The 27,529-nt window shown below is 37.1% G+C and overlaps 1 protein-coding gene across 3 annotated transcripts in view; it reads right to left on the reverse strand.

Annotated features, from left to right (window-relative positions):
• Nucleotides 1–26,222, reverse strand: part of ABCB7 (ATP binding cassette subfamily B member 7) — a 164,542-nt gene extending 138,320 nt beyond the window's left edge. Inside the window, exons 1-2 of one of the 3 annotated variants that reach the window (XM_038587745.1) lie at nucleotides 26,015–26,210; nucleotides 15,552–15,610 (exon numbers count right to left, since the gene is read on the reverse strand). In XM_038587745.1, the coding sequence (XP_038443673.1) occupies nucleotides 15,552–15,610; nucleotides 26,015–26,063 (108 nt within the window). In that variant the 5' untranslated portion in view covers nucleotides 26,064–26,210. Of the gene's footprint in view, nucleotides 1–15,551; nucleotides 15,611–26,014 lie in introns of all 3 variants that reach the window. The other 2 variants (XM_038587746.1, XM_038587744.1) reach the window with 2 other exon arrangements.
• Nucleotides 26,223–27,529: the final 1,307 nt, after the last annotated feature.

Below are 27,529 nucleotides of genomic sequence, written 5' to 3' on the forward strand. Positions count from 1 at the left end.
AATCGGTAAGGAAGATAGCAAACTCACTACTTGCAGACAACATGATACTCTATGTAGAAAACCCTAAAGGTTCCACCAAAATATTGCTAAAACTAATACATGAATTCAGCAAAGCTGCAGGATATAAAATCAATATGCAGAAATCTGTTGCATTTCTATGCACCAATAATGAAGCAACAAAGAAACCAAGAAATCAATCCCATTTGCAATTGCACCAAGAACATTAAGATATCTAGGAATAAACCTAGGTAAAAGATATTTACTCTGAAAACTGTAAAGCATTTATGAAAGACATTGAAGAGGACACCAAAAAAATGGAAAAGCATTCTTGTTCATGTATTGGAAGAATAAGTATTGTTAAAATGTCTACACTACACAAAGCATTTACACATTTAATGTAATTCCTATCAAAATATCACCAGCATTTTTCACAAAACTAGAACAATCCTACAATTTGTATGGAACCACAAAAGACCCTAAATAGCCAAAGCAATTCTAAAAAAGAAAACCTGGAGGCATCATGATTGCATATTTCAAGCTACATTACAAAGCTGTAGTCATCAAGACAGAATGGTATGGGCAGAAAAACAGACACATTCATCTGTTAAATGTAATGTAATGAAGATTCATCAATGGAACAAAAGAGAGAACCCAGAATTGTAACCACAACTACAAGGTTACCTAATCTTTGACAAAGCAGGAAAGAATATCCAACAGAAAAAAGATGGTCTCTTCAACAAATGGTGTTGGGAAAACTGAACAGCAACATGCAGAAGAATGAAACTGAATCATTTTCTTACACCATACACAAAAATGAATTCAAAATGGATGAAATAACTTAATCTAAGATAGGAAGCCATCAAAATCCTAGAGGAGAACACAGGCAGAAATTTCTATTACCTTGGTCATAGCAATTTCTTACTAGACACATCATCACAGGCATGGGAAACAAAAGCAAAAATGAACTATTGGGACTTCATAAAAATAAGCAAGTTCTTTACAATGAAGGAAACAATCAACAAAACTAAAAAGCAGCCTATTGAGGGAGAGAAGATATTTGCGAATGACATATCTGATAAAGGGTTAGTACCCAAAACATATAAAGAAGTTATCAAACTCAACACCCCCAGAAAAACCCCAAATAATCCAGTTAAGAAATGGGCAGAAGACATGAATAGAAACTTTTTGAAAGAAGACATCCAGATGGCTAACAGACACATGAAATGATGCTCAAGATCACTCCTCACCAAAGAAATACAAATCAAAACAATGATGAGATACTACTTCACACCTATCAGAATGCCTAAAATTAACAGTACAAGAAACAACAGGTATTGATGAGGATACGGGAAAAGAGGAAGCCTCTTGCACTACTGGTAGGAATGCAAACTCGTAAGCCACTGTGGAAAACAATACAGAGATTCTTCAAAAAGTTAAAAATACAACTACCTTATGATCCAACAATTGCACTGCTGGGTATTTACCCAAAGGCACAAGAACACTATTTCAAAGGGATATATGCACTTCTTATGTCTATAGCAACATTATTTACAATAGCCAAAATAATATGGAAGCAGTCTACATCAATTCTGATGGACTGAAGCAGTCCATCAATTCATGAATGGATAAAGATGTGGTATACATATATATACAGAATAGACTATTATTACTCAGCCATAAAAAAAAATGAAATCTTGCCATTTGCAATGACATAGATGGCGGTAGAGAGTATTTTTCTAAGCAAAATAAGTCAGAGAAAGACAAACGCCATGATTTCACTCATGTGAATTTAAGAAACAAAACAAGCCAAAGGGGAAAAATGAGAGACAAAGCAAGAGAACAACCTGATGGTTACCTTGAGGGGAGAGATGTTGGGAGATGGGATAAATAGGTGATGGGGATTAGAGTACACTTGATTTGATGAGCACTAGATGTTGTATGGAAGTGTTACATTACCATATTGTACACCTGAAATTAATATAACAGTGTATGTAAACTAATTGAAATTAAAATAAAAACTTAAAAAATTAAGTGTAAAACAATTTAAAAATAAAAACTACTGATTTTTGGCTCTCAACCCCAACTGTTATAACAGGTATAAGATTTAAAATGTATACTGAGAGTATACATTTTTAAAAGCTACCCAGGTAATTCTAATATGTGGCAACATTTTAGAATCCCTGCTATATGCAACGCATGAAGAATCATTAGGTGCAATATCTGAGTATTCCTCAATACTCTTTGATTTACTGATTCATTCCTTTATTCACTGTATATTTACATAAATAAACACCATATCAACTACATGCCAGGCAGGTGTAAGGCACAGTGGGGAATGAAAAAGGAATTGCCTTGCCCTCAAGAAATTTTAGTCTGGCAAACACAGTACAGAAGTAAATAAATTGACACTTAAAAATGTCTAGGAAATGAGAAAAATGTCATGAACAAAACGCTGTAATGAAGAATATATTGGAATCCAGGTAGCAAGAGAGCTTCGATGAATACTCCAAGGCAGAATAGAGTTTGGCAAGTCCTAAGGGCAAACACCAGGCTGATATGGCCCACAGGAGAGGCTATAGAGGAAACTGGAGGGGCACCTGTTGCAAGGCTCTTGGAGCGATGTCAGTGACTTCTGACTTGAACTTTGAACAATGTGAAGCTGCTGATTACTTTTAAGCAAGGGAGTAAAGTGGGGGAAGAGACAAGATTCCAATGAACAATTTTATCTATTTTTTGGAAAGATGTTTACTTAGCCACTTAATAAAAGCGATGACTTAAAACAGTTTTTTAGAGGACTGGGTGATGAATGGGATAGTTGTATCATTTTATTGTACACGTGAAACTAATGTAACAGTGTATGTTAACTATACTAGAATTAAAATTTTAAAAATCCCAATAAGCCATTTTAAAAGTTAAAAAGAAATTTAAAGTCATACTATCATCTCAATTTATGAAGAAAAAGCACTTGACAAACCCAACATCCTTTTGTGATAAAAACACTCAGAGAGGGATCCCTGGGTGGCGCAGCGGTTTGGCGCCTGCCTTTGGCCCAGGGCGCGATCCTGGAGATCCCGGATCGAATCCCACGTCAGGCTCCCGGTGCATGGAGCCTGCTTCTCCCTCTGCCTATGTCTCTGCCTCTCTCTCTCTCTCTATGTGACTATCATAAATAAATAAAATTAAAAAAAAAAAAAAACACTCAGAGAACTAGGAATAGAAAGAAATTTCTTCAACATGATAAAATATGTAAAAATTATGCCTAACATTATACTCAATGGTGAAAAACTCAATGTACCCCCTTAAGATGAGGAACAAGATATGGGCAACAGTTTTCACTACTGCTACGCAATATTCTACTGGAAGTCCTAGCTAGAGCAACTAGGCAAGAAAAAGACAAAAGGGATTGAGGGAGTTAGAGGACACACACTTCCTGAAAAGCTGACTACAAAAATAAAATAATTGAAAGTGTGGTAGTGACTTAAGGATATACATATAGACTAGTGGAACAGAATTTAGAGTCCAGAAATACACCCATACAACTATGGCAATTGATTTTTTTGACAAGGGTGCCAAGTTCATTCCAAGGGGAAAGAGGAGTCTCCTCAACAAATGGTTCTAGTACAAATGGATATTAACATACAAAAGAATGAAGTTGGACCCCCACCTCAAATCACATTCAAAAAGTCAACCCAAAATTGGATCAATGACCAAAATAGAAAAGCTAAAACAATAAAACTCTTAAAAGAAAACATAGGAGGAAATTCCTATTACCTCAAATTTGACAATGGATATACAAATGGCCAACAAACACATGAAATTATTCTCAACATCATTAGTCATTAGGCAACTGCATATCAAAACCACCAATCTATTCACATTCACAAGGATGGCTATACCAAAAATACAAAAAACAACCAAACAAAAAATAACAAAAATAGGGCATCTTGGAAGTGATTTAAGAAAATGGAACCTCTACACACTACTGGTAAAAATACAAAATGGTTCAGCCGCTATGCTGTGTACATTAAGGACTATCATCTCCAACCCCTCAAATTTGCTCCTCCAATCTTAGTTAACAGCATCACTATCCACCCAGGAGCCTAAGCCAGATACTAGGAACTATTCACTAATGTTTATTTGTTCTTTATCCTCTGCATCAAACCACTCATAACTCCTATCAACTTTACCTCCTAAATAGCTCTATAATCAGTCATAGCCTTAGTCAAAGTCATCATCCCTGATCTCCATTAACAGTAAACCCTCTAAATGTTCCATCCAAACCAAATGTCTACTTCAGTCTTGTCCACCTCCAAACTACAGCTTCTCCAAAGAAGACATATCATTTAGTATCTTTTACCCTAAAATATCCCTTTGTCCTCATTCATCCACCAAACCAATACCCACAAACAAATCCTTCAATAATCATCTATAATTAATATTGTGAAAATGTAAATGTTAGCCAGGGCAATTTACACATTTAATGCAATCCCTGTCAAAATACCATGGACTTTCTTCAGAGAGTTAGAACAAATTATTTTAAGATTTGTGTGGAATCAGAAAAGACCCCAAATAGCCAGGGGAATTTTTAAAAAGAAAACCATATCTGGGGGCATCACAATGCCAGATTTCAGTTGTACTACAAAGCTGTGGTCATCAAGACAGTGTGGTACTGGCACAAAAACAGACACATACATCAATGGAACAGAATAGAGATTCCAGAAGTGGACCCTGAACTTTATGGCCAACTAATATTCGATAAAGGAGGAAAGACTATCCATTGGAACAAAGACAGTCTCTTCAATCAATGGTGCTGGGAAAATTGGACATCCACCTCCAGAAGAATGAAACTAGACCACTCTCTTTCACCATACACAAAGATAAACTCAAAATGGATGAAAGATCTAAATGTGAGACAAAAGTCCATCAAAATCCTAGAGGAGAACACAGGCAACACCCTTTTTGAACTCAGCCACAGTAACTTCTTGCAAGATACATCGACGAAGGCAAAAGAAACAAAAGCAAAAATGAACTATTGGGACTTCATCAAGATAAGAAACTTTTGCACAGCAAAGGATACAGTCAACAAAACTAAAAGACAACCTACAGAACGGGAGAAGATATTTGCAAATGACGTATCCGATAAAGGGCTAGTTTCCAAGATCTATAAAGAACTTCTTAAACTCAACAGCAAAGAAACAAACAATCCAATCATGAAATGGGCAAAAGACATGAAGAGAACTCTCACAGAGGAAGACATAGACATGGCCAACATGCACATGAGAAAATGCTCTGCATCACTTGCCATCAGGGAAATACAAATCAAAACCACAATGAGATACCACCTCACACCAGTGAGAATGGGGAAAATTAACAAGGCAGGAAACCACAAATGTTGGAGAGGATGCGGAGAAAAGGGAACCCTCTTACACTGTTGGTGGGAATGTGAACTGGTACAGCCACTCTGGAAAACTGTGTGGAGGTTCCTCAAAGAGTGAAAAATAGACCTGCCCTACGACCCAGCAATTGCACTGTTGGGGATTTACCCCAAAGATTCAGATGCAGTGAAACGCCGGGACACCTGCACCCCGATGTTTCTCGCAGCAATGTCCACAATAGCCAAACTGTGGAAGAAGCCTCAGTGTCCATCGAAAGATGAATGGATAAAGAAGATGTGGTTTATGTATACAATGGAATATTACTCAGCCATTAGAAATGACAAATACCCACCATTTGCTTCAACGTGGATCGAACTGGAAAGTATTATGCTGAGTGAAGTAAGTCAATCGGAGAAGGACAAACATTGTATGTTCTCATTCATTTGGGGAATATAAATAATATTGAAAGGGAATATAAGGGAAGGGAGAAGAAATGTGTGGGAAATATCAGAAAGGGAGACAGAACATAAAGACTCCTAACTCTGGGAAACGAACTAGGGGTGATGGAAGGGGAGGAGTGTGGGGGTTGGGGGTGAATGGGTGACGGGCACTGAGGGGGGCACTTACCAGGATGAGCACTGGGTGTTATTCTGTATGTTGGCAAATTGAACACCAATAAAAAATAAATTTATTATTTAAAAAAAATAATCATCTATAAATTCTGTGGAAAGTCTTCCCTGACCTCTCTAGGGTGAGGGTGGTTCTCTGCATCTGGGCTCCCATATAATCCTGCACATACCCCTATGAAGGCACTTACCACACCTTATTTGAATCGTTGGTTATGTTTTCTCCTCTAAATTGTGATTTCCTGGAGGACAAAGACTTATACATCGCTCGTGATTGTAGCTCCAGTGCCTTATACCAATGTCTGCCAAATGGCAGGTACCCAATATATGTTTCTTAAAGCACTGTCTGAAGATGATGACATATTTTTTGTAAATGTAGAGCATTTGTGGTAAACTCTAAAACCTCAGTGTGGTATGGTTTTGCTACTTCTGAATGTATCACGATATTCTAAATTAATAACATACAAGAATTCATTTACAAGATATTTTTATTATAGTTTTATTTAAATAGATTTACTCTAGCTATTCATCAATGCAGCAGAGTATAATTGCACAAATGGTCTGAAATAAGAAGTAAAATTTATCCATTCGAGTTGTGAAAATAGAGCTAATAAGATGAAGGGGGAAAGAGATGAATGAAAAACCTTGGGTTATAGTGTCAATTCTGTCACTAATTAGCTAAGGTGTAACTGGACGCTTGAAGAGCATTCAAAACAGAAGTTATAGTAGTTTACCCACATAAGTTCTATAGGCAGTCCCCACAAAATTGATTACAAAAGACGGGCTTTTATTACAGAACCATAGGCAAAAATTGTAATAGCAAAATTTAAAGCACTTCATGGTTCACTTGATCTGCCTCAGAACTGTGGGAGACAGCTGAAGTCTTATTCAAATGCTTATTTGTGTAGCTTAAAAATCCTGAGATTGAGAAAAGAAGCTAAGGCGAAGTGACACTCTCCAGCTTCCAAACCTTTCATTATCTTTAAAAATATTTCAAAATTTGGGACACCTGGGTGGGTCAGCGGTTGAGCATCTGCCTTTGGCTCAGGGCGTGATCCTGGAGTCCCAGGACTGAGTCCCACATCGGGCTCCCTGCATGGAGCCTGCTTCTCCCTCTGCCTATGTCTCTGCTTCTCTCTCTCTGGATCTCTCATGAATAAATAAATAAAATCTTTAAAAAAGGGCAGGGGGTGGGAGTGAATGGGTGATGGGCACTGGGGGTTATTCTGTATGTTGGTAAATTGAACACCAATAAAAAATAAATTTAAAAAAATATTTTAAAAAAATTCAAAATAATGTCGCAATACAAGAATGCTTGGTGGCAAATCCTGACAATGTTCCTTATGACAGGCAGTAGGGGCACTTATCACTTCTCTTCTACATTACTTCAGTATCCTCCTAACTGATCTCTATAACACCAATCACTAATTTTCAAACTATCCTTCAAACTGCAACCAGAATCATATTCCTAAAGCAAATCTGATAATATCATCCCCTATTAAAATCATTTCCTAGGCCAGCCATGTCCAGCAGAACTTTCTATGATAATAGAAATGTTCTATATCTGTGTGGTCATATACAATAGCCACTTAGTCACATGTTGCTATTGAGCACTTGAAATGTGTCTAGTGTGACTAAACTATTAAGTTTATTTTATTTTAATTTAATTAACTTGAATTGACATTTAAATAGCCACATGTAGCTAATGTCTCCTATACTGAGGAGTGTAGCTCTAAGCAACAGAAAGTCTTTTTTGGGGGGGAGGGGGCGGGGGACCTGGTGAAAACCATGCATCAAATAGGAAAAGGAAGAAATAAAATGTTAAAGAATTTTGTGACCTATAAAAACACCAAGATGTATCAAAATGAAACTTGCAAAATATAAAGATAAAGAGAGAATTCTGAAAGAAGCTATGGACAAAAAGTCCTTAACCCAAAAGGTTAAATACAGAAGATTAGCAGCAGACTTATCTATGGAAACGTGGCAGGGCAGAAAGCGGTAGCATGATATATTCAACATGCTAAATGCAGAAATATGCAGCCAAAAGTACTATATCCAGCAAAGCTGTCATTCAGATCAGCAAAGAGATAGAGTTTCCAAGACAAGCAAAAACTAAAGGAGTTCATAAACACTAAACCAGCTCTAGAAGAAATAACAAAGGAGATCCTTGAGCAGGAAAGGGAGATCAAAAGCAACAAAGTCTAGAAAGAACAGAGAAAATCTACAGGAACAGTGACTTTACTGGTAATACAATGGCAATAAGTACATTATCTATCAATAATTTCTCTGAATATAAATGGACTCAACAATACAATGAAAAGATACAGGGTATCAGAACAGATTTTTAAAAAAAGCAATATCTACCTACATGCTGCTTAGAAAATAATCATTTTGGACCCAAAGACCTCCAGATTGAAAGTGAGGGGATGGAGAACCATTTACCCTGCTAACGGACATCAAAAGAAAGCTGGAGTAGCCATATCTTGTATCAGACAACCTAGATTTTAAACCAAAGACTGTAATAAGAAATGAAGAAGGAGGGACAACTGGGTGGCTCAGCAGTGGAGCATCTGCCTTTGGCTCAGGGCATGATCCCGGTGTCCCGGGATCAAGTCCCGCATTGGGCTCTCTGCATGGAGCCTGCTTCTCCCTCTGCCTGTGTCTCTGCCTCTCTCTCTCTGGGTCTCTCGTGAATAAATAAATAAAATCTTTAAAAAAAAAAGAAATGAAGAAGGACACTATCATAATACAAGGGTCTATTCAACAAGAACATCCTCAATTGTAAACATTTATGCCTCAACCTGAGAGCACCAAAATATATAAATCAATTAATAAAGAACTTAGAAAAACACATTGAAAATACAATAATAGTAGGGGATGTTAACATAGCAAAGGACAGATCATTGAAGCAGAAGATCAGCAAGGAATCAATGGCTTTAAATGACACAATAGACCAGATGAACTTAACAGATATATTCAGAGAATTTCATCCTAAGTAGGAGATTACACATTCTTTTTGAATACACATGGAACACTCTCCAGAACACATAAAATACTGCGTCACAAACAAAGTCTCAACAAGTACAAAAAGACTGAGATCACCATGCATATTCTCAGGCCACAAGACTATGAAGCTTGAAGTCAACCACAAGAAAAAATTTGGAAAGACCACAAATACATGGATGTTAAAGAACATCCTACTAAACAATGAATAATTAGTAAGGAAATGAAAAAAGGAATTTATAAATACAAGGAAGCAAATGAAAATGTAAACATTACAGTCCAAAACTTGTTGGATGTAGCAAAGGTGGTCCTATGAGAGAGGTATACAGCAATAAAGGACTTCCTCAAGAAACAAAAAAACTCTCAAATGCACAACTCAACTTTATACCTAAAAGAGCTGGAAAAAGAACAGCAAATAAAACCTAACTCCAGGAGAAAGATGTAAATAATTAAGATTAAAGCAGAAAAAAAGATATAGAAATATTAAAAAAAGAACAGATCAACAAAACTAGGAGCTGGTTCTTCAAAAGAATTAGTAGATTGATAAACCCCTAGCCAGACTTATCAAATAGAAAAAAAAGAAAAAAAGGACCCAAATAAAATAATGAATGAAAGAGATCACAACCAACACCTCAGAGATACAAAAAGTATAAGAGAACATTATGAGCAATTTTATGCCAACATCTTAGGCAATCTGGAAGGAATGTATAGATTCCTAGAAACATACAAACTACCAAATCTAAAACAGGAAGAAATAGAAAACCTGAATTGACCCATAAACAGCAAAGAAATTGAATCAGTCTTTAAAAATCCAAGAAACCAGAGTCCAGGACCAGATGGCCTCCCAGAGGAATTCTATTTAAAGAGATAATATTTAAAGAAAAATTCATAACTATTTTCCTGAAGCGATTCCAAAAAATAGAAATGGAAGGAAAACTTCCAAACTCATTCTATAATGCCAGCATTACCTTGATCCCCAAACCAGGCAAAGATCCTACCAAAAAGAATTACAGACCAATATCCTTGTTGAACATGGATGCAAAAATTCTCACCGAGATACTAGTTAATACAATCTAATAGTACATTAAAAGGATTATTCACCACGATCAAGTGGGATTTATTCCTGGGCTGCAACTGTGGTTCAACACCCTCAAATCAATCATTGTGATACACCACATTAATAAAAGAATGGACAAGAACCATACGATCCTTTCAGTAAATGCAGAAAAAGCATTTGACAAAATACAGAATCCTTCCTTGATAAGAATCCTACACCATGTAGGAATAGAGGGAACATACCTCAACATCATAAAGGACCCACATCATATGAAAGACCCACAGCTAATATCATCCTCAATAGAGGAAAACCTGAGAGTTTTTCTCCTAAGGTCAGAAACAAGAAAGGGATGTCCACTCTCACCACTGTTGTTCAACATATTGGAAGTCCTAGCCTCAGCAATCAGACAACACAAAGAAATAAAAGGCATCCAAATCTGCAAGGAAGAATTCAAACTTTCACTCTCCATAGGCAACTTGATATTCTATGTAGAAAACCTGAGAGACACCACCAGAAGAGTACAAGCACTGATACATGAATTCAGCAAAGTCACAGGATATAAAATCAACATACAGAAATCTGTTGTATATCTCTACAACAATAATGAAACAGCATAAAGAGAAATCAAGTAATCGATCCCATTTACAATTGCACCAAAAACCGTAAGATACCTAGGAATAAATGTAATCAAAGAGGTAAAATATCTGTATTCTGAAAACTATAGAACACTTAAGAAAGAAACTCAAGAAGACAAAGAAATGGAAAAACATTCCATGCTCAAGGATTAGAAGAAAAATATATTCTCAAAATGTCTATATTACCCAAAGCAATGTACACATGTAATGCAATCCTGATCAAATTATACCAGCATTTTTCACAGAATTAGAACAAACAATTCTAAAATTTGTATTAAACCAGAAAAGACCTAAATATCCAAAGTAATGTTGAAAAAGAAAACCAGAGCTGGAGGCATTACAATTCTAGACATCAAACTGCATTACAAAGCAGTAAATATCAAGATAGTATGGTATTGTCTCAAAAACAGACACACAGATCAATGGAACAGAACACAGAACCCAGAAATGGACCCACTACTTTATGGACAACTAATTTGCAACAAAGCAGGAAGGATATCCAATGGAAAAAAGACAGTCTCTTCAACAAATGGTGCTGGGAAAACTGGACAGGAACAACATGCAGAAGAATGAAACTGGACCACTTTGTTACACGATACACAAAAATAAATTCAAAATGGATGAAAGATCTAAATGTGAGACAGGAATCCATCAAAATCCTAGAGGAGAACATAGTCAGCAACCTCTTTAACCTCAGCCATAGCAACTTCTCACTAAAAAGAGAAGCAGACGGGCACTGGGGGTTATTCTGTATGTTAGTAAATTGAACACCAATAAAAAATAAATTAAAAAATATAAAATAAAATAAAATAAAATAAATAAAAAGAGAAGCAGAAATGAACTATTGGGACTTCATCAAGATGAAAAGGTTTTGCACAGCAAAGGAAACAATCAACAAAACTAAAAGACAACCCGTGGAATGGGATAAGATAGTTGCAAATGACATATTGGATAAAGGGCTAATATCCAAAATCTATAAAGAACTTATCAAACTCAACACCCAAAATATAATAATCCCATTAAGAAATGGGCATAAAACCTGAACAGACATTTCTCCAAAGAGGACATACAAATGGGTAATAGACATATGAAGATGCTCAAGGGATGCCTGGTGGCTCAGCGGTTGAGCATCTGCCTCTCTCTCTCTCTCTCTCTCTCTTTCTCTTTCTCTGCCACTGTCTCATGAATAAATAAATCTTAAAAAAAGGAAAAGATGCTCAACATCATTCATCATCAGGCAAATACAAATCAAAACCACAATGAGATACTACCTCACACCTGTCAGAATGGCTAAAATGAACAACTTAGGAAACAACAGATGTTGAAAATGTGGAGAAAGGGGAACCCTCTTACACTGTTGGTGGGAATACAAACTGGTATAGCTACCCTGGAAAACAGTATGGAGGTTCCTCAAAAAGTTTAAAAATAGAACTACCCTACAATCCAGCAATTGCACTACTGGGTATTTATCAGAAAGAATAGAAATATACTGATTTGAAGGGGCACATACATCCCAATGTTTATAGCAGCACTATCAATAATAGCCAATGTATGAAAAGAGCAAAAATGTCCAACAGCTCATGAATGGATAAAGAAGATGGGTATATACGTATAATGGAATATTACTGAGCTATCAAGACAATGAAATCTTACCATTTGCAATGACATGGATGGAACTAGAGTGTACTACACTAAATGAAATAAGTCAGTGAGAGAAAGGTAAATACTGTGTGATTTCACGCATGTGGAATTTAAGAAACAAAACAGATGAACATAAGGAAAAGGAAGGAAAAATAAAATAAGATAAAAGCAGAGAGGGAAGGAAACTATAAGAGACTCTCAACTATAGAGAAATGGGGGTTGCTGGAGGGGAGGTGGATGGAAGGATGGGGTAACTGGGTAATGGGCATTAAGGAGAGCACTTGTGATGAGCCCTAGGTGTTATATTTAAGTGATGAATCACGAGATTCTACTCCTGAAACTAATACTGCACTGTATGTTAAGTAATTTAAATAATATATTGAAGGAAAAACAAAGAAACAAAAAAGGTCAGATCATCAATTGAAAAGCTTATACATAAAATTTTTCATTATACGGATGCTTGGGTGGCTCAGTGGTTGAGCATCTGCCTTCAGCTCTGGTCATAAGCACACTCACTTCTCTCTTTCTCTCTCTCTCTCTCTCTAATAAGTTAATAAATAAAAGCATATCAAACAATGCCAAAGTATCTACAATATCAAGTGAAAGGTCCTTTTTACTGTCCTTTAGCCTCCCAACTCATCCCTTCTTCAGAGCTAAGTTTAAGAATATCCTTCAAGTTTTCTGTGCTTGCACACACGTACGTGCACACACACACACACACATACACGCAGTTATGGACTGAACTGTGTCTCTCCGGAAATTTCACGTCGAAGTCCTAATCTCAAAAGTGACTATATTTGATGACTGGGGCTTTAAAGAGGTAATTAATGTTAGATGAGGTCATTAGAGTAGGCCCTAATCTGCCTGGTGTATTCAGGAGAAGAGATTAAGACACAGACATACATAGAGGAAATACAAAGGCTAAGAAGACAATCTTCTGCAAGTCAAAGAGAGAGGTCACAGAAGAAATCAACCCTGATGACACCTTGATCTCAGACTTCTAGCCCCCATAACTGTGAGAAAATAAATTTCTGTTGTTTAAGTGACCCAGTCCATGGTACTTTGTTATGGAAGCCCTAGAAAACTGATACATACATGTACACACACACAGCTCTTAGTCAACATAGTTAAAAATAGGTGAACTTCATACTTGGCAAATATTCACACTTAAAAATATGAATATATTACAATGATACAAATTACTCAAGTTATTCAAGACCAGTAAAAACAATTTGATAATAAATCAAAATAGAAACCTCAACTTCTTTTTTATTATGCTTTGAAAAGCATGATAACAGTTTAAAAACCTACTTTCCTTAAGTGTCAGTATCTGAGAAACTACACCCATAGGATACAATTTCTCCACTCCAACATCTCTTTCCTCTCTGGATGTGGTAAAGAAAACTTAATTGGAGAACTAATGAATGAACCAAAACATAACCTTCAGTTAAAATATCTACAAAGTAAAATTTTATATATCTTATTCCTCAAAGAACTTCATCGTGTAAGTCATTTTTAAAAAGATCTATTTATTTATTTTAGAGAGAGAATGTGCATAAGAGAATGGGGGAGAGGCAGAGGGATAGGGAGAAACAGAATTTCAAGCAGACTCTTTGCTGAGTGTGGAGCCCAAAATAGGGCTCAATCTTACAACCCTTAGATCATGACCTGAGCTGAAACCAGGAGTTGGATACTCAACCGGACTAAACCCTGCAAGTGCCTCTTAAGTCATTGTTTCTTGGCAAAAGATGCCTACTAATAAAGTAAAACTCAAAAAAAAATTTTTTTTAAACTCAAAAATTTTAGGATAAAAAAGCCTGTATGTTTTGATTATCAGACTAAAAACTGCCATTCAGTACTACCCTAGCACAGTACCACCTAATGACAGAAATGCAATGGACAAACTCAAGAGGTTATCCTCAGGGGTGCCTGGGTGGCTCAGTTGGTTAAGCACCCAACTCTTGATTTTGGTTCAGGTCAGGATCTCAGGGTCGTGATACCCAGTCCTGCATGGGGATTCATGCTGAGCATGGTGCCTGCCTGGGACTCTCTCTCTCTCTCTCCCCCTCTCCCTCGGCCCAACCCCACATGCCTTCTCTCTCTAAAAAGAAAAAAAAAAAGGATGTTATCCTCAAACTTACTGACTCCACAATTTTATTATGATTTTGCTGAAATAAACATTTTGGGTAGAAAGTGAACCTTTGATTTCAAATGTACAGCTCCAAAGGAAATACTTATTTTTATGTTAAACTTTTTTTTTTTTTTGTCATTTGGTTATAGGGTTTAATCATTCATTTCACAAATATGTTCTGACTACCACATAAAAGAGACCATTCCTGGCTCTGTAGAAGATAAAAAAGTTGACTGGAATGTATCTGGCTTTTAAATATCTAAAATCTTATCTCTTCAACAGGACACACATGATAACTACTTATAGAAGAAGATGTTATAGGAGTTCAGAGGAGGAAGAAATCAATGTCTTTCAGGCTAATAAAGAATGATTCTTGGGGTGCCTGGGTGGCAAAGTTGGTTAAGTGTCTGACTCTTGGTTTAGGCTCAGGTCATGATCTCAGGGTCATGAGATGGAACTCAAGAGTCAGGCACTGCACTCACCATGGAGCTTAAGACTTTTTCTCCTTCTCCCTCTGCCCCTCCCCGCCAAATACATAAAATCTTTTTTTTTAAATGGTTTTATAGAATTGGCCCTTGAGCTAAGATTTGAAAAACAGGAGTTAGAGAAGGTGTATTTCAGACAGACAGTATGGCATAAATGAAGGAACAAAAACAGAAAAGCACAAGGTCCAAGGAACAGGGAGCAATCCAGTGTACCTAGAAAAGCAGGGTATTTATAGGAAAATATTTAACAATATGGCTAGCAAGCTAGTTGTGTGAGGAATCCTTTAGGGCCTTGAACACTAGGCTAAAGTATAGAGACCACTGACATCCATAAGCAGAGAAGTGACACTTAACCAGAGTTGTTCTTTAGGAAAAATAATCTTAATGTCTTGTGTGGAATGGATTGGAAGGCTAAATATCGGAGGCAGTGGGAAAAGTCATGCATAAAGTTATAAGGGCCTAAAACTAAAGAAGTTGGGAGAATGAAAAAGACAGGATAGGTCATTGTTACGACAATGAAATGTTCACCTACCTCAGAGTTAGTGTGAAGATCAAATGACATAATAATATAAAAGACCTGAAAAGTATATTTACTCACTAGTAACAAACTCTGCAAGGGTGCTGAAAGCATAAATGAGAACTTTAGGAAGACAAATCCTAGAAAAGGAAGGAAAAAAACGAAACAACAAAAACGTCACCTTTTGCAGTTAAATATACACCTATTAAAATTACTAAAATATTATATAATTAAAAGACCTAATTTTGGTAAAGACTAAGCACCAAGAAAAATAATGCTTATAAGTAAAAAGAAACAATTTAAAAATATTTCAGCACGGTAAAAAGTATGTACATATAACTAGAATTCAAAGGGAAAATGGAAAATTACTTAAGAGGTAAGACTGTGGGTTATTTTTCTCACGCTTTTATTAGATGCAGTTTTGTACAATTAAAAAGAGAAAATATATTAATAGGGAGAGAAAATCATAAGCATCATATACAGAACAGGCAATTTTGCCTCTATTTTTAACTCTATCTTACAATATGGGAAGGAACACACTCCTATTTGAAAAACCAAAAACTTTCAGATGAACAGAGTATCAATGTATTACAATGTATTTTCCATTTAATCAAAATTTTGATACAAGCAAAATAAGTTTCCGTTCCACTTCTACACCCCCCACTCCCCCACCCCGCCCAGTGTCAAGTATTCTTTATTCTGCCACTGGCTACTCAGGAACTCCACTAGAGACTCTCCAGCCTGCAATATTCTGATCCCTCCCCCCAAAATTGTATGCAAATTTTCCTAGGGAGAAGTTTCAGGACTTTTATCAGATTCTTTTTTTTTCCAGATTCTTTCTTTTTAATAGTGTATTGCTTTATCAGATTCTTGAAGGGCCTAGTATTCTGAAAGAAAATTTAGAAATAATAACTGTTCTTCCCTCTCCTTTTAATTTCAATAACCTATTCTAATAACTACGTCAATGGCTTAAAAAATGTTATTTATTGGACTATTTTCAAATGAGAGGTCCTCTGAATTCCTCTTCTCAATTGCCAGTGCCACTTCAGACTAAGACATTTATATTTCCATTCTTTATCATTTATAGCCCAGGTAAGCTTCATCTTTATTTACAACATTTACAGCACTGCTGCCACTCTCCACCATCTCCTTAGAACCTATTTCTACCTTCATAGATAATTTTAGAAATTAGCTTACTCTTCCCCCACTCTAATTCCATCTCCCCAACACTAGCAAATACTAGACTCATTATTAATCTCATTTTTTCTACTCCTATTTTTAGGTCAACAAGTGCTATAAGAGGCAGAACAATATAAATTTGCCCCATTAAAAACTTGCATAAATTTAAATGTGGCCTATGTTGCTCCTGGAAAACTACTAACAGCAATAAACTAGGCTCACAAAGTAGAGGTTCTGTTTATACAAAGCACAAGTCCCAAAAGATCAGAGTCAGGAAACTACAGAAATGTAAGAAACTTTAGAGATCAAGTAGTTGAATCTTATTTTAGAGACACCAAAGTCCAAAGGAACAAGTGATCTGTCCAAGATAATCAAAAGTAGAAATAGAGCTCAGGCAGTCAGGTAGCTTGGTGAAAATGCTCATTCCACTACATCATGTTATGTCCTATGTATACCAGTTGTTTATCCTCTTTAATATTTATAAATCAAAATCCTTCAAATTATCTGTATTTTCTCCAGTAAGATTTACTTACTATTACACTACTACCTCCAGATCCCTTAAGAGTATGCAATACCATTCCTTCCTGGCTTATTGGGTGAGAATGATACAGGGTACAATAACTGAAAGCCTTACTGAAATCAAGATAGATTATGCTTCTAATGGGATCCCTGGGTGGCGCAGCGGTTTGGCGCCTGCCTTTGGCCCAGGGCGCGATCCTAGAGACCCGGGATCGAATCCCACATCGGGCTCCCGGTGCATGGAGCCTGCTTCTCCCTCTGCCTGTGTCTCTGCCTCTCTCTCTCTCTATCATAAATAAATAAATTTTTTAAAAAAGATTATGCTTCTAAGTACTCTGTCACTCTTTCATATGAAGAACTGAATTGGTACAGTATGTCTTGCTTTTCTCAACACTAACCCACAGCTTTTTAGTAACTTATATTCTTCTAATGATTGTAAATTATTGTTTAATGATTTGTCCTAGTGCCTCCTAACACCAAAGCCAGGACTAGAACCCAACTCTTCTGTTTACCAATTCTCTGTCTGCCAAATCACCTCTTTTAAAGTTAGTTTTATCCTGAATGATACAAATTTAAGTCAGTTCTATCTTCAAAAAGATATCTATTTAAATTATAATTAATGATTATTTATTATTCCCCTTAGGTCATTTAAAAGGTCTTTCTTGCTCACCCAATAAAAAGACTAAGAAATTTTTTTTTATTTCTTTAAAAGATTTTATTTATTTATGAAAGACACAGAGGGAGAGAAGCAGAGACACAGGCGAGGGAGAAGCAGGCTCCATGCAGAGAGCCTGATGTGAGACTTGATCCCAGGACTCCGGGATCACGCCCTGAGCCAAAGGCAGCCACTCAACCGCTGAGCCACCCAGGCATCCCAAGAAATTCTTTTTTATATGCACATTAAATCCCTCTTCCTACAACTGAAGACTATGTCTCTTTTTGTAAACTAATGTTCCAGGTAAGTTCAGGTATCACTGAACTACTAGGAGGATAGCTTTTAACTTAAAAAAAAAAAAATTTGCCCTTCAGTTATTTTATTTTTTTTTCCTTCAGTTATTTTAAATGTTACTGAATCACCTCCCATGTTCTTTAAGTTCCATACAAAATTTACTTAAAAACACCCTTAATTTTTTCCTCTTAAGCTGTTTTTAATTTTCTTATTACTCTTTATGTCTTCTCAGTAATCTCTGTCATTTCCTGATATGCATCTTATAATATAAAACCCAAATCTTAAAACTAGGATCCCTAAAAAGCAAAGTAAGAGGATTAGTTCACTAGTGTTACTATATTCTACTTCAGTTAATATGAAGGCCAGAAGTAAAGTCTCTTAGCAGCAGCCAGTCAGCAGTGGGAGTGCAGGAAGGAGGAACTTACCACTGGGAGATATTAAAGCTCTCATCTTTGTCCATGATGAAAACAAATGAAATGTGAACCAACAAATGAAAACAAAACAGTATCTATCCAAGAGAATGACTAAATAGAATATACAATGTAGGGGATCCCTGGGTGGCGCAGCGGTTTGGCGCCTGCCTTTGGCCCAGGGCGCGATCCTGGAGACCCGGGATCGAATCCCACGTCGGGCTCCCGGTGCATGGAGCCTGCTTCTCCCTCTGCCTGTGTCTCTGCCTCTCTCTCTCTCTGTGACTATCATAAATAAATAAAAATTTAAAAAAAAAAGAATATACAATGTAAATAAACTAAAGTATAAGGTGTGCCAGACCTCAATGGGAATATCTTCTACAAACGACAGAAAGGATAGACCGTTTTGCTGCATGCAGTATAAACCAAAGAACATGAGCCAGTCAAAAAACAAGAGAGTTCCACTTCTGGCTTGTCAACATAAGGATCTCCTTGGACACACTCCCTAGCAAAACTGGTAAAAGTTATAAAAGGACAACCATTTAAAGTACCTAGAAATGGTCGTAGGGCATATAGCAAATGAAATAACATTTACTCAAGAAAAGCTACTAGAGCTCAGTAAGAATAGTAAGAATAGCAAGTCTGTGGTGTTTGAACATACTCCCTGCCTCCCAACTCCCAGTTTGGCAATATGGAAATTCACTTGAGACTGGTACAGCCAAGAGCACAGTACATTCCCCATCCCCTTCTTTTAATGAGCTCCTAGTCAGAAAACTAGCTTTCTGGGAAAGACAGGACTTCAGCATTTCTCTCATCTTTCCCCCAATGACCTATTGCTGAAATTAAGTTCTGGGCTAAGGTGGTCAAGAAGTAGGGGCTCCCTTCTTCCACACAGCCCCACAGAAGGGACAGAGGCTGTACCCTGTGTATGGTACCACTGAGAATATTTGATTGTTGAAGGCCCAATCACCCTGACCCTTAAGAGGCTGGTTCCTTACCAGGAGAGGTATGCCAAAAAGAACTCCTCTTACTCCGCCCTAGCACTCAACACTTAAAGTGGGGCTATCACTCAGAGAAAAGCCACCATTGTCCCCAGCCCCAGCTTCAGAACTGTGGCTGGCAGATTTTTGCCTGGGAGGAGAAGGCCCTAAAACAGAGCTCCTAATCTCTTTCCACAGGAATTGACTTCACTTACAACTTGATGTGGAGAAATTCTAGCCTCAGGTTGCTCTCAAAAACAGTGGAGGTTTTGGTGAAAGGCCAAGTGGGAGAAAACTGATGGACTCACTGGACATAGAAGCTAAACTGTAGGTTGGCTGGGTGACCCCATAGAAGCAGAAAATCAAGAGAGACAGCTGGGAGGAGCCTGCCTGGGGTCAGAACAAATCTCAAACACTGACCTTAGGAACTATCACTTCAAAGGAAAATCAAATTGGTATTTGATTTCTTTAGTCTGTGGAACAATTTCTGCCCCAGGGCACTGTTGAAAACAGCAGGGCAATCTGCCTGCAATTAAAGAAAATAACGGAAAGAGAGGAATCCCCACCAAAACCACAGTCATCCCAGGTTAACTGTGGACATACCCAAGCCTATGCCCCTTAAGGAGCAATGTCAGAGGCTTTAACACTGTGGAGTGGGAAGCAGGGAGGAGGATGGAGAAAAACAGCACTAAAATAATCCAGCCAATCATTAAGCAAATAAGCAAGTAAGTAACAATAACAAGGCCTGGGAAGGAGGGGAGGAGTACCCAGAATTACTACATTATTTAAAATGTCCAGTTTCCAAAAAATTGCAAGACATGAAAAGAAACAGGAAAGTATAATCTATACACTGGGGAAAAGTAGGCAAGAGAAACTGTCTGTGGTTTTGACCAAATGTCAGATTGAAAAGAAAAAGCCCTCAAAATAGTCATTATAAATATGTCCAAAGACTAAAGGAAATCATGTTAAAGAAATAAAGGAAGGTGTGATGACAAGGTAACATTACAAGGGGAATATCAATATACAGATAGGAATTATTTAAAAAGAACTAAATGGAAACTCTAGAGTTGAGAATTACAGTAACTAAATTTAAAAATTCACTAGAGGGAAAAAATAAAAATAAAAAAATAAAAATAAAAAAATAAAAATTCACTAGAGGGGATTGGCAGCAGATATGAATTGGCAATAAAATTAATGAACTTGAAGGTAGGACAATAGGGATTATGCAATATGAAAAATAAAGATAAAAAGAGTGAAGAAAAATAAACAGAGCTTCAGAGAAATGTAGGACATTATTAAGCACACCAACATACGCATAATGAATATAACAGAAAGGAGAAAGATAAAGGGAAAGAAAAACTATTCAATGAAAAAATGAGAAAATGGCTGAAAACTGCCAAAGCTTATTAAAAAGAACTTACTTATTAAAATGTAATTATGTAATTTACAGATCCAGGAAGTGCAACAAACTCTAAGGAGGAAACATAATAAGAGACCCACAGACACATTATAGTAAAAACATTAAAAGCCACAACAAAGGGAACATCTTGAAAGTAGCAAGAGGAAAAAAAAGACTCCTCAATAACAAGGGGACCCCAATAAGATTAACAGCTGATTCAGCAAAACTAATACATAGGCTAGAAGGTAGTAGGATAACATTCAAAGCACTCAAAAAAAAAATGTCAAGCAAAAATCCTATATCCAGAAAACGTACTGTTCAAAAATGAAGACAAAATAAAGACATTCCCATTTAAACAAAACCGGGAAAATGTGTTAGTAATGGAACCACCTTACAAGAAATACTAAAGGAAGCTCTTTAAGCTGAAAACAAGTGACCCCAAACTTTAATCCAAACACAAACACACACACACACACACACACACACACACACCAAAGAGCACCAGAATGCATAAATGCACTTTTTTACTTCCATTTTGAACCAATTTAAAAAGCAACTGTATAAAATAATATGGATAAAATTAATTGTTGAGCCTACAACATATATAGATGCAATATATTTGCCAATACTACCACAAAGGAGATGGGTGGGAGCACAGCTAGAGTGGGATAAGGAAATGACTCCAGATGGTAGATCAAACACAAGAGAAGAAATAAAAGAGAATCAGAAATGATAAATACAAAGGCTAGTATTATTATTATAGTATTTACTTGCCTTCCTATCTTCTCTCAGCTTCTTTTAAAGTCATAAATTATATAAAGTAATAATTATGACAATGAATTGTTAGGATTCTAACATTTATAAACGTAATATATATTAAAACAATAAAGTGGGGAAATGGAAGTAGAATTACACAAGAGTAATGTTTCTATCTCACTATGATTACATTATAAAATTCTTAGACAAAAACATGGTAAATCTTTAAGATCTCAGATTTGGCAATGGATTCTTAGCTATAACACAAAAAGTATGACCAATAAAAGAAAACATAGATAAATTTGACTTTATCAAAATGAAAAGCTTTTGTGCTTCAAAAGACGTTATCAAGAAAGTCAAAAGATAATGCACAAAATGGGAGAAAATATTTGCAAATCATATATCTGATAAAGGACTTGGATCTATAATATCTAAAGAACTCTGATATCTCAATAATAAAAAGACTAGTTACCCAATTAAAACATGGGCAAAAGACCTGACAAGACATTCCTCAAAAAAAGACATTTAAATGGCCAATAAGCACATGGATAGATGTTCAGTGTCTTTTGTCACCGGGGAAATACAAAGCAAAACCACAATGAGAAAACACTTCACACTCGCTAGGATAACAAGTGGTTAGGATATGGAGCAACCGGAACCCTCATGTACTTCTGCTGGTAATGTGAAATGGTGCAGTCCTTTGAAAATCAGTCTAGCAGTTCCCTTACAGAATCAAACATAGAGTTATCATATGTTACCAGCAATTCTACCCCTAGATACACACCCAAGAGAAATGAAAACACAACTTATACATGAATATTGACAGCAACATTATTCATAACAGTCAAAAAATGGGGGGAAAAAACTGAATATCCACCAACTGATGAATGCACAAAGGCAACATTGCATATCCACATTGAATATTATTTGGCATAAAAACAAATGAAATACTTAATACATACCATAACATGGATGTGTCTTGAAAACATAATACTAAGTGAAAGAAGCCAGTCTCAAAAGACATATGATTCCATTTATGTAAAAGGTCTACCAAATAATTATTGATGAAAAAATTGTATCACTCAAAATTCCTCTTTTTAATATTAACTAATGTAGCAGAGAGGCAACTGTATAATAAATCATTACAATTTAAATCTTACCATACTAATACTAACAATTTTAATAAAAACTTTTATGTTTAAGGTGTTTCCTCTCTACAAACAGTGCTCTACTAGACGTATCTTTACAATTCAACATTTATTGTATGCTTAATGTCTGCCAGAATCTTCTTTGCCTTTATATAAATACCTGACACACAGAAGACAATCAACGAAAGAATGGCCTTAAAGATAAATGGTCATTTATCTATACTAGGATTTAGTTACCTCATCTCTAAAATTAGAAGGCTGGATATCATCTTCTCTAAAGCAGCACCATTTGAAAAGAACTTTCTGCAATGATGGAAATGTTCCATACCTATGTGCCTTTTTAGCCCTTGAAATGCGGCTAATGCAATCAAGGAATTACATTTTTAATTTAATTTAAACAGCCACAGCCACATGAAGCTAGTGACTACCGTATTGCACAGCACAGTTCTAGGGTATAATCCTGTCTGAAAAACACATTTCTGTGTGCAATCACATACATGTGGGAGTCTATATATACACATAAAACAACACTACATAAAACAATACTCCCATTCATACGTAGAAAGCACTGATACTTTCTTATTCTACTGAATTTCATATAAAAAAGTGCTGATCCAATCTATGAACATGATTTGATAACACTGTACCTTAGTGTTCTTTTCAGCTCTAAAATATTATGCTATACACTAATGACTGTCCTAAAATCATGTAGTAATTCTCTTTTATGATCTTTTTAAAAATATTTATTTATTTATTTATCTATTTATTTATTTATTTGAAGGGGGGGGGGAGGCACAGAGGGAGAGAGAGCAACCTAAGCAGACTCCACACAAAGCCCAATGCAGACCTCAATCTCAACCCTGAAATCATGACCTGAGCTGAAACCAAAATGCTCAACCACCACCCAGGAGCCCCTACTTTGTAATCTTTATTTATCTATTTGAGAGAGAGAAAAAGAGACAGAGACAGAGCATAAACTGAGGGGAGGAGGCAGAGGGAGAGGGAGAAGCAGGCACTTGGCTGAGCAAGGAGCAGGGGCTCAATCTCAGAACGCTGAGATCATGACCTGGGTTGAAGTCAGATACTTAACTGACTGAGCCACCCAGGCGCCCCCTCTATTTTGTGATCTTAATCACAAATCACTATTTGAAGGTGGCTCAGGTTATATCAGGTTCTACTAAAAGCCTTATAACTGGGGATCCCTGGGTGGTGCAGCGGTTTGGCGCCTGCCTTTGGCCGGGGCGCGATCCTGGAGACCCGGGATCGAATCCCACGTCGGGTTCCCGGTGCATGGAGCCTGCTTCTCCCTCTGCCTGTGTCTCTGCCTCTCTCTCTCTGTGTGTGACTATCATAAATAAATAAAAATTAAAAAAAAAAAACTTTAAAAGCCTTATAACTGAAAGCTGTGGGGATAGTGTTCATGAAAACAGAGAAAGCTAATTTTTATTTCCATCACATCCTCTGAAACTACCAATGACTTCTTCTCCCCCACCCCCATCCTCCCAGCCTGACAAAGTCCTACAAATTTTATCTTAACTTCACCAGACATTTTTAGAGGGCTATGGAACAAGAAGGGTTCCCAAGAAATCATGTTTTACAAACTTTCAACTATAAAGTGTTCTTAAAACCTTAAGAAAATAATCTGGATGTTTCCCTAGCCTCATCTGCCAATTCTATCTTAAACTCCTCAGTAACCTAAACTACGTGTAGTTCTACAAAAGGTCCATGTTCTCTCTTAGCTGTGGGCCTCTGCACACACTATTCCCTCTTTAGCTAGCTAATGCACTTAATTTTTAAGGTCTTGGCTTCCATAGATACTCAAAGCATTTTTCCCACTTCAAAATTAGACTTGAAGCTTTTCAAGTATACTCTTCCAGTACTTTGTACCCTCCCCATCATTGCACTACTGTGTTATAATTGCCTGTTTACCTTTTTCCCTTACTAGATTATGAACTCTTAAGGACAAGCTATATTTTATTCTATTCACTGCTGTAAAAGCATTCAGTAATTATTGGATGAACAAATGGATATAATTTCTCCAGCATTCCACATGCCTAGTGTCATTCCATATTTGCCCTGTTTAAAATGTTCTCCCCAGTTCTTCAATAGCATGAAATTCTCTCTGTAATCTAATCCTTAATTTTCACCATTTCCTCTAGATGCTTACTGCCCTTTTTACACTATTTGATATATAACCTACATTGTTTTTAGTTATTCTTGTAATGCACAGATCTAATCTCCTTAACTAAATTGATCAATCTTGAAGACATTAATGTATGTTTCTCCTAGTACCCCCATTATTGAGCATAGCCCTATGATTACAGTAGATGTTAAACATGTATTCACACAGAATTGAAATTTATGAGGGTGCTCCTCATACAAAGCTGACAATGCTTCAATAATACTGATGAACAAGTGGTGGCAATTAAACTTTTGGCAAGAGTTTATAAGAAGATATACTAAAGTACAAGTACAAATAATTTTTCAAAGTTGTCAAGTATAACATAAATGGACAAAAATATTAAGAGGCTCGATAACAAAAACTACATTAAAGATAACTAGCTTTATGGTTTCCAAAGTGACCTGTATGCACAGAAGAACACAATTTTCAGATCACAGGACAATCGTGTTTACATACGAATTTTGGACGGCCAATGTATTGGAGAGAAAGATTGTTATGGTTTTGGCCTATCAAGAAGCACGGTCAGCAGAGTTAACTAGCGCCAACTCAAATTTGCCTCTTGTTTACAGGTAGCTTTGCTGTCATCTTACAGCAATTACCCCAATTATTACTTCCAACTGAGTAAAATCTGAACCATGGACATACTGATCCCACATTCCACTTAACTTTGGAAAGTTGCCCTGTTTTCCTTACATTTAGAAGGATAACCAATCTGGGAATTCTGTCTAACCCGCCCCTTAATTTCAGGAAAAACCAACAACAACAACACGTAAATCCTGTGAGAGTCACTAGCATTCCAGGTGCCCTCTGCCCGGAACCCTCCGTCCCGTGCTATAATGCCACTAAGATTTTTTTTTTCATTCTTTCAATTACTAACCCCAATTTCCTTCATTTACTGATGTGAGTTAGCCCTGACAACCTGTCTGACTGGTGCTCTCTCTGACCCAAGGAGAGAAGGGCAAACTTTTCGCTATAGGTCCCTTTGTCCTTCACCTTACTCAACCATGTGAATGGCAACTCACCTGGGAAATTCGAGCGGTTCCCGAGGCGCGGAGCTGACGTGATCTCCATTGAGTACCAGCGCCACGGACAAAACCTAGAGGCCGGATCAGAAACACGACAAGCCGGCGCTTTTCCAAAGAAGCCGCTGCAGCTACCCAACGTGAAGAACGTATCGCGAGCAGCGCCATCTTAAGCGAGGAAAAGGACACCAAGAGCAGAGGATTGTGGGACTTTAGCGGACCAACTCAGCACCAGTAATCTTCTCTCCCCTCCCCCTTATCTTCCTCACGGCCGAAGACCGGAAATAGCTTCTCCGTGAAGAGTCAGATGCTTGTGCTCAACCGCTTTTATCTTCCTGAGCCTGTCCTTAGTGTTTTACACAACCGGTAATATCAGAATAACGGTGTCTTTCTCTCTTTTCCTAGATTTGCCACATAAAATTCAGGATTCACAGTTAAATTTGAACTTGAGATAAACGAGTCACTTTTTTAGTATAATTATGTCTCAAATACTGCATTTGCTAAATCTGCCAACCCTATCTTGTCCAAGCATTCCACTTTTCTCTTACAGCCCCCAACTCAGTGCAACGCTTCACTCCATTTTCCCTCTGTATATTATTTTTTTAAAGATTTTATTTAATTATTCATGAGAGACAGAGAGAGAGGCAAAGACGCAGGCAGAGAGAGAAGCTGGCTCCTCAAGGGGAGCCTGACAGGGGACTTGATCCAAGGACCCAGGGACTACAACCTAACCAAAGGCAGATGCTCAACCACGGAGCCACTCAGGCGTCCCTCCCTCTGCGTATTCTTATCAGGTCATGATCCCAGGGTCCTGAGACCAAGTCTCCTATCAGGATCCCTGCAGGGAGCCTGCTTCTCCCTCTGCCTATGTCTCTGCCTCTCTCTGTGGGTCTTTCATGAATGAATGAATGAATGAATGAATGAATAAATAAATAAAATATTAAAAAAAACTTTTATCACTTTATTCACTCTCCTTTGCGAGATTGATTCTTTGACTCCATGAGATAAGAACCTAGCTCTCCCTATCACTAAGGGAAAAAGGGAACCTTCGCTCCCCCACCCCCACCAGAGGATCCTGTAAGTCTACTTTAACATCTAAAAATTTCTTTGCAAACTTCCTTTATTTCTACCCCCACCACCCCAGATACATGTTGGCAATCACCCTCCAAGCATATGACCCACCGATATACATCGGAAGAATATTTTGATAGAGTTTTTACTAAACAGTAATAAAGGACCTTTCCTAACAACAGGTAGCCCCCTCAGCATCCTGGAAACGTTTCCAAAATGTCTGGCAGGCTTACACTATCCCTAACCCCCTCCCAACTTGAAAATATATAATAGGCCACTCCATGACCCCAGTACAGCTCTTTCTGCCCACATGTCCTGTCTCTGTGCTTCAAGAAAACCACCTTCTCCCATGAAAGATGTCTTAAGAACTCTTTCTTGCTGTTGGCTTAGAACCCTAATATCTTTTCCTATATCATTCATCATTATCATCAAACAAAATGATAA

Source organism: Canis lupus, chromosome X, assembly GCF_011100685.1.
Source record: "Canis lupus familiaris isolate Mischka breed German Shepherd chromosome X, alternate assembly UU_Cfam_GSD_1.0, whole genome shotgun sequence".
Taxonomy (NCBI): Eukaryota; Metazoa; Chordata; class Mammalia; order Carnivora; family Canidae; genus Canis; species Canis lupus.